The sequence below is a fragment of the Mytilus californianus genome, unplaced genomic scaffold, assembly GCF_021869535.1.
Source record: "Mytilus californianus isolate M0D057914Y unplaced genomic scaffold, xbMytCali1.0.p SCAF_3, whole genome shotgun sequence".
Taxonomy (NCBI): Eukaryota; Metazoa; Mollusca; class Bivalvia; order Mytilida; family Mytilidae; genus Mytilus; species Mytilus californianus.
The window spans coordinates 75,324,719-75,335,936 of record NW_026262679.1 but is presented as its reverse complement, the minus strand read 5'-3'; the positions used below and the strand labels follow the sequence as shown (position 1 = coordinate 75,335,936).

General features: G+C 29.9%; 1 protein-coding gene across 1 annotated transcript; it reads right to left on the bottom strand.

Moving 5' to 3' along the window:
- Positions 1–1,545: 1,545 nt before the first annotated feature.
- Positions 1,546–4,069, bottom strand: LOC127733645 (thyrotropin-releasing hormone receptor-like). Its single transcript, XM_052242961.1, has one exon. The coding sequence runs from the start codon at positions 4,067–4,069 to the stop codon at positions 2,957–2,959; it is 1,113 nt and encodes a 370-aa protein (XP_052098921.1). The 3' UTR covers positions 1,546–2,956.
- Between the last annotated feature and the right edge of the window lie 7,149 nt (positions 4,070–11,218).

Sequence of the window (11,218 nt, the reverse complement as noted above, 5' to 3'; positions counted from 1 at the left end):
ATCTGAATCATGTGTTGTTCGATGTTTTATTTTTTTGCTCTTCATTTGTACGTCTTTTTATCTTAAAGGACTCGGTCGTTGGTCGTAGAAATTAAGTACTGTATAATATTTTTGAAATTCTTATTTTCCGCTTTATGTATTATTGAAATATTCAGACAAAAGGCATTGTTTGAATCATTGATTAAATAATGGAATTAGTTGTCTAAAACAGAAAGATCATTAAAATTTATATAAATCATTTGAAATAATATAAGCATAGTTGACAAAAGATTTACTCGGTAATTTATTCTATCACATTAGCAGCTAACAATACCCTTAAACCATTAAATTGTATAACAATCATATGTCAATACTTATGGAAAATTGACAGGTTAAAGTTATCACATTCAAACTGTATTTCAGTTCTTACTTTGATATTTGATCTGAATATCACCTGTCTATTTCATCGTAGTTGGCTCAAATTAGCAGAGATTTTTACATGATTAAAAGACTAGTTAATAATGTATCCGAATAAACCATACCAAATAAATTTGAAAATTCGATACATTAACGGTATTCATTTATTGTACAAAAAGACATTTCAAAGCAATAAGACATTCTATTTGAAAAAATTAAAATGTATCAGATATTCAACATAAATGACATTTGAAAAAAGACACCTGGTATTATACATTTTATCGTCATCGATATTAATGAAATATTTACCACTGGACGTTATGCAAAATTCATTTCGATCAATCAAATACTTATATTTTATATGACCAGATATTTTGATTTTTTGAAAGTAAAACCTATAGTATGTTATGAAATTGTTTTCTCTTCGTTATTCTTAGTTGTTCTTGAAAGAGGAAGATAAGCAGATATTTACAGAATAAAATAATTAACATTTTACTATTCTACTAATCTACTGTTCATTTTCTCCAACCATGTCTTTTCTAAAACAGACATATCAAATACGAACTTATCATAATATAAACTGTAGTAGCAGAAGGTTCATAATATGCAATTTACATATTGTAATGTTTTAGAGTTTAATAGGATAACTATAATAATGTTGTAACATGTTTCTAAAAGTAAGCTGGGCAATAAGGAATTATGTGATTTTTAATAGAAATTTCAGTCCGATTTGGATGTAAAAGAGTAGTTAAACCTGTATCAATCTCTGATTTCTATCTTGTCATCATTTTTTAAAAAGATGTTATGCTTACATAAAGCTTTTCCTAAACTATATTTATTTTATCATTCCAAAACTCCAGACAAAGTACCTATTGTAAAAAATAAAAGTATATAACATATTCTGTTTTCACAATCGCCATGAAATATACAAAAATAAAGGTATAATTTCACGCTTCTGAGTCAAAGTAATACAATTAACCTGTATACGAAAAATATTTAAGAAATGATAAAAAATATATATATAAACAAACAGAAGCGATAAAAATGCAAATCTGCAATGGTTCGCATTGCTTTTTATCTGACGTTGTTACATTAGAAAACATATTGTATAATGATAAAAGATAAATATTGAATCCACCAAACAAATATCGTGCAAAAAAGTCGCAATTATTTATAAAATTCAGATAGTTTTGGTGGGATTAGGTTAGATTTGTTAGCTTTTATTATCTCCTCATTGAAATAAAAGAAAAAAAAGATAGAAAAAATGAAAAAAAAAGGCCTGGGTAATATATAAAAAGATAAGATTATTTCACGAATGTGACAGTAACTCGTCGTAAATAAAATCGAGATTTTCCGTTTGTTGGAAAGACCATAGATATATATCTATGTAGCAAATGATAAGTCCTTTCAGGACGATTCTATTTCAATTTAGTTGGAAGGATAATTTTCATTGTACGTTGACAAATATTTTGAAAGGTTAGATTCCACGTTCTACCAGTCCGTAACTAAGGAGAGCCACCATTTTGAATTCCGATTTTTTTTTGTGGTATGTGATTTCTTAAAAAAAATAAGCAAAACGGTCACATTTTGTGCCTTAAAAAACCTTTTTTTTGTCAATATTCAAACCATTCAGAAGCGTACAAAAAGTATATACTCGTCTTTTGCTTTTGTTTGACATCGGGAGTATAACTATGACTTTAAATTGTTTTGATGCAAAAAATGATGTGAAATTTTGCTGACTTTTTCATTTATTAGATTTAAGAAGATGTGGTATGAGTACCAATAAGACAACTCTCCATCCAAGTCAAAATTTATAAAAGTAAACCAGTATTGCATTTTTAAGCCAAAATATTTACTGAAATGGAATTTATTTTGATATTTCTCATTATTATTGAAATAGTTGTATTGTAAGTTAAGCTTGGCTTTCGTAAAACTTGATTTTACTATCGCAAATATCCGTTTACCAAGTTCCGATAGGCATCGCTAGGTTAAACACAATTTGCGACAGTAAAATCAACGTTTTACGAAGGGTCAAGCTTCAAACACATTACATTTGTCCTAAATCGATATTAATGGAATCAAACCAGGATAGTTATATATCCAACATAACAGAGAGCAATAATCGCACGATTGATAACATACATCTTTTCCTTGTAAAAAGTCAAATTAAAAGTTGGCGATGAGGGACAAAAAGTATAACAAAAATACCGAACTCCAAGGTTAATTCAAAAAGGGGAAGTCCATAAAAACTAACAAAATCTAACGTTATCAACCAACGGAACAGTGAAAAACAACTGTCATATTCCTGACATGAAACAGGCATTTTCCGAAGAAAATGGTAGGTTAAACCTGGTTTTATAGCTAGCTTAATCTCCCACGTGTATGACAGTTGTTTACTGTTCCGTTATATCGACAAAATTGGGAGATCAACCCAGATATAATATACAATAAAAATATGAACACGATTTACTTTTGATTATGATTATATAAAACGCCATTAAAATATATTTAACAAAAGTCATGATTGTCGCAAAACAAAGTTCTATTAGGTTTTTCACAATTATGCTGACGTATGAAAAACTTGCACGTGTGTCATATGTGGTTCTTCCCTGTTGCTTTGAATTGCTGTAAGATGGTTCATTCTAGTGATACTATCATTACGAACTGTTACTGTTTCATTATTTTTTCTCCGAAACATGTCTTTGAACTCACGCCTAAATCTACTTCCACTCAAAATGTACAAAAGGAAATTGATGCTGTTATTAAGATACATAAGAACATTAACAATAGCCCACACCATGTCTAGGACGGCATAACCTCTTCCTACTAATTCTTTCTCCCATTTCGAATAGCCAATCAAATAGACGCTTATTGGCGTGGTACACAATAGAAAAACCGTGTTAAGGGTGAACAGTATGACACTCATCGACGATAATTTCGAATCCCTCTGTTGAGCCTTTGATCCAGGCGTTTGCGAAGAAGGAGCAATCCGACGCTTAACAGCTCTTTGTGAAGACAATACTTTGACAAATATAAGAAGATTTCCTGTCAATAAGCAACAGAATGGTATGCCACAGAATAAGGATAGATCAATCCATGGCCATGATGCGCTCCAAAACTGATTGTACTCATCGGAAATATAGTAACATTTTTCAACCGAAACTGTGCCATTAACCATTGATTCCTTATCTACATGACCATAAAGAATGTGACTGTTGATCAACAATAAAAAAGCTGCAATGGCAATCAAACTTATTCCAGCTTTTCGCTTGGTGCATTCTATTTTGGCTTTTTGTGGGAACCAAACAAGAAAAACACGTTCCACCGTGACAGCCATCAGGATCCATGATGAAAAATCCAGAGAGAAATAAACGATGTATGTATGCAGTTTACAAATACCAGTTCCCAACTCACGTATGTCAACTTCAAACACTACATTAATCCACTGTCGTAAAAGTCCGGTATATAAAACTGAAAGATCAGAAACTGCTAGAACTATCAGATATATACTACATACCGACTTTTGAATGTTTTTCCTCCGCAGTACTATAATTGATAAAATGTTACCAGTTGTCCCGAGTATAATAAGAATTGGCGGAAGAATTTTCCAAATATAAACACCAGTTTTGTATTCTGGATAATTTGTGTAGTCTAAATAATCACTCGAATTCATACTTTTGTTAAACCGTCTTTACATGTAGTTAGACTTATATCTAGTTGAATGTTATAATTGTCCATAGAAATCCTTGATTTTTTTCTCATAGCATGTTGTATTTCTTCAGCGAACTGTTTCTTTTCAACGTTTATCACTATTTATAAGGAATATATGACAAAAAATTGTTTACAATTTTATTCAATTAACGTGATTTTCATTGTATATTTCCATGGCTTCTGTTTACAACCACGTGTATGTGTTGATCATTTGCGATATACCCGTAGTTCTTTCTCGTTGGATATACGATATGTTTGTTACGTTATAAATCATCCAGGTAAATAGCTAATCCTAGAGACTTAATGAAGGAAAAACAACATCAGATTCAGGTGTTCATTGTCATTCGTTTAAAAAAATCAGAGTTAAATGAACTGTTAAAACTTCTGCCCTCATTTGCTTTCAATAAAATGGTAAAAGTTTCTAATATTTATTTCACGAATACTTTTAAATTGTGTATATGGATGCAAGTAAAGCAATAGATCACTAAAGATATTTCTATCTTTACTCATATTATTGACTATGACAAACTGATGACAAGGTTTGTAAAACATGTACATGAATATAATAAGAATAAACAATAAAACAGCTGTTGAAGAATGTATAATACTTTTATACATGTGTCATTATCGGATCAATAAAACAAAGAAATCATCTGAAAAATATGAATTTTCATTCTTATTTTTTAGATTGATTATAGACAAATCTTCGAAATGATTTGTCCGCATACTTTGCAATATTTGAAAATAAATCCAATCTTTTTTGTAGTGAATTATTACTCACTATCGTTATAACGATTGACAAATTCATGAAAGCATCTGTAAACATTTGTGTATGAAAATAACACTTATATGATTTCGTGCGTTCGAAGGACTTTACTGGATTAACCTTCATCAGGAATGCTTAAAATCCAAAAATGTAAAAGCCAAGGATGTATATGATCTGAAAAAGTAAGGAGCTTTATGACCAAACGGGGCCTCAAAGGAATAGTACTAGTAGTTATGATACTTGTTAACCTGAATACAACTATGAGTGATAAGTTTATATGTTTATGTTATTCCAATGAAGTCTCAGTAACGACCACAACTTAAGTATACGAGAAGCGGAACGAATAGGATACTTGTATGTCTACATCACTCACAATCAATGCAAATAAAAAAGCAGTTTTTCAAAAGAAAAAAAACCCAAAATAATGATATTTGAGTAAAATTTGTAGGGAGTAGAACATATAAAAATTTAGTATCTGATTTTAATATTTAATAATCTTGTATGGCACTAATGTAAAATACGTCAACAGCATTGACTGCTAGGTCACCTGGTTCAAACACAGATTTCTTCCATACGTTTTTAGAGTTTTTTTAGTCTTCATAACTTTTAAGAAGAATGGTTTTGTACATCCTTGGCTTTCAAATATTCGGCTTTGAGCTTTCCTGATGAATGTAAATAAAGAAAAGCGCTTTGAACGCATAAAATTTATAACGTGTTGTTTTCATTTTTGACAGCACTGGGTCGAAACCTCTGCTGGTGGACTATCAGTCCCCGAGGGTCTCATCAGCCCAGTAGTCAGTACTTCGGTACGGACATGATTTATAACAAACCTTTCTAAAATTGTCCGTTATTGAATTTCGAAATTATTAGAAACTAAGGTTTCAACTCCCTAAGGCAAAGTTGACTTCAGATTGATTTGGCTTTATTTTATATTTCTTCTGTGGCAAAATCTACATGATGATTAAAACAAGCTGATGTTGACACTCTTCACGTTCAGTTGTAGAAGGTGGAGGATATCTAGGTTTGCTTTAATAAAAAAAACATAACGTCTCGATTTTGGACAAATTTGATTCCCAACCTCATATGTTGGCTACTGATTTAATTAAGGATAGTTTTGTTTGTTTTAAATATTTAATCATAAAGGGATTGAAGTTCGATAAAAGAAATATATATAAGTTTTATGAATGTAAATAGAAAAGGAATTCAATTGAATTAAATCTTGGTGGCATTGTTTTTTAACATTGTAATTATTGAATATTACTAGTAAATTGATAAAATCAAAGTATGAAAGTACCACGTTCATGACATTTATACAGATGTTGTAGATATACTCTTTCTGCTCCATTATTTTATGTTATTTATACGATGTATTATAGTTTGGAGGGGTTTTTTTTCTTTACCATAGACTTTTTATGTGTAAATGTTTGTTTGGGGCAGAATTCAAACTCTTTATCAATCATTCATATCTCGTATTTTACTCTTTTTGCCATTTTTTTTACATGAGGCACAAATTGTTGTTGATCGGCAATTTATACTGTTCCTTTATACTGATTTCATTCATTTTGTAATGAAAAATTTACGTAAGAACAAATATTACTCCAAAAAGGAGACAAAAATCCCACACCAAATAGACAAAACATATAAAACTGTAAACAGAACACCTAAACATTATAGAGCGATTTAAATCTCAGGAGCTCATGAAAACTAGAAAGTTCCTCTTCTACACGATTATAACTAATTAAAACTATTCTTTCACTTATCAGTAGTCCCTGTGTCTGTATCAGTCCGCGCACGACATCTTCAAAATGTAAATCATGGCTTGGGGATGTCAAATATAATTGATAACTTTGACCCGGACCAATAATTGACGTCATAATGGTTGACCCGACTTTAATAAATTATGTACCGGTTTGTTGATGAAGTTAAATTATTATATTCATGATAAAGTAACATTACAAGCCGATTAATCGATTATCAGATTTTCATCATATTGATATAGTAAAATATCAGCAGCTCGACGGTAAATGAAGGCTTTTTAAGCTTGTTCGCTGTGCTCATATTTGACATTATCAATATTAAAAAAGCTGATAATCGTTGCATTTAACAGCTACATTTTTTAAAAATTTAGTATCATTACAGAGTGAGTCTGTGTAAATACATTAAAATGTTAACTTACTGATTATGGTAAATAATAAGGCGAAGAACGACACGATTTCATTCAGCAGGTGCAATACTACAAGCTTTCTTTCTGTAACTACGAGAATTTTTGTTACATAGTAAACCGGTAAAATAGAGTTACGTGCTTTTCATGTACTGTTCTTTTTTTTAAAGACTGAGAATAAATTTAATAATCTTAAACGTTTTAAAAGATCATTTCATATATTTCGTGCGGCCGAAGCGCTTATATGTATTTACCTTCATAAATAACGCTAAAAGTTAACGTAATGCGAATCCTGTAAACGTATTTTTCGTTCTCGATTTCACCTTTACTTTTCCATCCTTAAACAGTATACATGTATATAAATCGTGTGTGTGTATAACGTGATCAAATAATCGTAACCTGGGCATGAAGAATTTATTGTTATATTGATCTTATAGATTTTGGATTAGAATCAAAAGATAAGTTATTGTATTTGAATATTTTATCAGAAAATAATTTTTTTTTTATCTTTCATCATGTTTCAAAAGTATTGTGTTGTAAAACAAGTAATTTAACATTGCCATAAAAGTGCGAGGTTTGGCTAGCCACAAAACCAGGTTCAACCCACCATTTTTTTTTTTAAATGTCCTGTACCAAGTCAGGAAAATGGCAGTTGTTATCTTAAAGTTCCTTTCTGTGTGTGTTACATTGTCGTTTGTTTTTTGTTCACTTCAGTGTTTCTGTTGTTTCGTTGTTTTCCTCTTATAGCTGATGTGTTTCCCTCGGTTTTAGTTTGTAACCCGGATTTGTTTTTGTCTCAATCGATTTATGACTTTCGAACAGCGGTATACTACTGTTGCCTGTATTTAAAGAGTAAAACTACAAAAATACTGAACTCCGAGGAAAAATTCAAAAAGGAAAGTCCCTAATCAAATGGCAAAATCAAAAGCTCAAACACATCAAACGAATGGATAACAACTGTCATATTCCTGACTTGGTACAGGCATTTTCTTATGTAGAAAATGGTGGATTGAACCTGGTTTTTAAATGGCACTCTTACAGATTCAAAAGCGTCAAGTGTTATTTGTAAATATGTTGTATTTCTTTTGAGATTAATTATTCAAATACTTTATATAGGTTGTGTTATATGTATACTATGTACTATGATATCTCTCAATGAATTTAGTATAGTTTTGTAAAAAAAAACAAGATAATTTTGAAATGTGCGAATCAGATTACTTTTAGTTTCTTTCACGTATCTTTTAACTTCAAAGTATAATTCAAAATATTGTATGTTTGCTTATTTTCTTCTTCGTTCTAATACGTAATACCATAAAAGGTATCAATTTTACTGCATCAGATGCGCATTTCAATAATTAATGTCTCTTCAGTGGTGTTCGAGGCCAAAACACTTAACAATTCAAAACCTCATTCAAACGTTGATGATAAAAAGCGATTTGTTAATTGAGAAACTTGTCAAAGCAATGATAAGATTTCTGTCATTATTATCTCGGTCTTAAACCTTATATCCAAAGATATATAAATGGATATGTTCTTTAAAAAATTAATGGTTTTCATTTTCATTCTATTTGATAATTCATCCAGAAGGTTTTTTTTTCACAAATTCGAAATCGATGATAAATAATTTGCATTTATACAAAGCACACTTGGGGGTTCTTGATAATTATCATGTAAAAAAGATTTTGGAAATATATAACATAACAATTTCAAGTTACACAGTTACGTGCGGTGCAGTCCGGTGTATCTGCGATGATTGATTGATTGTTGGTTGCTTTACGTCCAGTGGTAAATTTTTCATGCATGTTCAGGAACAGTTTAGGCTCCACTTTGGTAAAATCATAAAACCAATAATCGGTTAATACTGTGTGGTCAAATTCATGACATACATTATGTGTAATATGTGTCCAAAATTAGGGAAACCCCTGTTTTGACAGTTCTTCAAAATGTCCGGTGATTTCACGCATGCCTTCTGAAAATAGTGAATTTTGAATAAAGGAAAGATTTTATACTACGAAATAAAGTTCAGTAACAGACTGCCAAGGATGCGGAGCAAAATTAGTTTCATTTTGATAAAATATGTCTTTTAAAAAATAAGACCAATTTTATCTAATGATATAAAAAAAATTATGGAAAATGGTTAAATATGGTTAATCATGGGATTGCAATTATAAATTTATGCTAGACCTTATTAAATTTAATCTTTTCTGTCCCTTTGGAAGACTAAAACAATTACAAGAGCAATTGCATTTGTGTTACATTGCGAATATGACGAAATTAGGTAATTTATACTATTCATTGTAGATAAAGGTAAACCATTGTCTAATTTGTAATTGTAGTACATTTGATTGTCTCTACCATTTTGTAATTTCAATTTTGAAGTTTATTTTGTATTTGTAAAACATTGTCAAGATTTGATAACTGTCAAGTGGTTTCATACTGTGAATTCTTACATTAAAGAAAGTTTTCGTCATATTAAAAAAAAGAGCCATGGAATAATTGATAAATTTTTTAAAAAGATTTTGACTCTATCAAGCTTGATTACACATTTAATTTTGATTCTTTAAAAGTAGCTATTGACATCAATCATATAAATTCAACAAATTTTGGAAAGAATAACATAATTAACTCTTTTGTTATTTCACAGTCTTCATATGACATTTCCTGGATTAAGAAAAAGAAGAAAAAAATTAAGGTTACATATCATCTCGGTCTAAATGGTAACAGCATGAGATAGGAAGCATTTCTAAAACTTTTTTTATCTATATAAAAGAGCAGTTCTTTTGAGGAAATCGTGATAGAAGATAACAAGGTAAATGTATCAATCTGAATAAACGGAGACCGCTTTCTTCCATCGTTCTTTAAATAACTTTAATATCTTTTAAACCAAAGGAATACATAATTAACTTGATAGACAGTTAAAAGCATTGTACACTGTTTAATTCCACCATATTATCAGTTATAGGTCGACTTTTCCTTTCTTTTTGTTAATTTTCTTATCTTTGATTTTCACTTTTGCCTTTCTTTTGAGGTGTATATCATTAATACGTTTTTATGATGTAAGTTTGTAACTTTCAATTTGAAAATGAAGTGCATTTTTATGCATAGATTTCAATTTTCGATTTTATTGAAGACATAATTTAATTCTTCAATGGAAATAATTTAAAAAAAGAGTAAAACAACGAAACAAATTGTATGCAATTTCTTAAATATTTCGTTGACGTAATAAAAAAAAAACTGTCCAACTCTCTCAGACAAGGCTAACCTTAATGATATGGGCTATTCTTGTAAGGTTCCTTTAAGCGTCTGGCGTAAATATAAAATTTCAATCCTGGTATCTATGATGAGTTTATTTGGTTATAAAGCTCCTCAATTGATTATACATCAATAGCTTTCAAATTGTTGCTTTCGAGCATTCCCGGTGAAGGTAAATCCAGAAAAACGGTTCGAACGTACCAAATTTAAAAAGTGCTATTTTTGTTATTGATAAAACTGTTAATTTGTACTTTTAACTAAAAGTGGTAGTTTCAGTCATACATCAATGCATTGATCACTTTCTAATTAAGAAAATAAGAAAATCTCCTTATGGTACCAATTAAAATGGTGAGTACGGTAAATTTCAGAAAAGTAGTGATGTAATTTCGGAAAATCAAAATGTCGAAAATCTATAAAACAATTAAAACGGAAACAAACCAAGAGGATCATTTAGTCAAGTACAGAGAATGACTTAAAATAAATACAATAATTTGAGATTTTGAACTAATGAAAAAGAATAAAATCAATTATAAACAGTATATTCACACAATATGAATCAAGGATTAAAAGGTTGGCAGGTATATGAGCTTACGCCTTATTGTATTCTAGCTCTAGAAATACTACAATAAATTGATGAGAAGTTAATAAAAAATCATATTATTTTATAGAAACCGTTCAAAAGTTTTAATCGGAAATATAAAACTGGGTTATGTTGATATTTTGTATGAATCAGCTTATTTTTTTATATATCGTTCGCTTCAAATTTATTTCCTTTCTTGCTCGAGGAATTTATGACATCGACCATCGGAATATGGATTTGAGTACTGAGTGTTGTATCTATACAACTAAACAAAACTGTCTTGTTGTTTGTTGTTTGTTGTTTGTTTTATTTATAAATGTATTTGAAAATAATACCAGACCCTTTGTTTGCC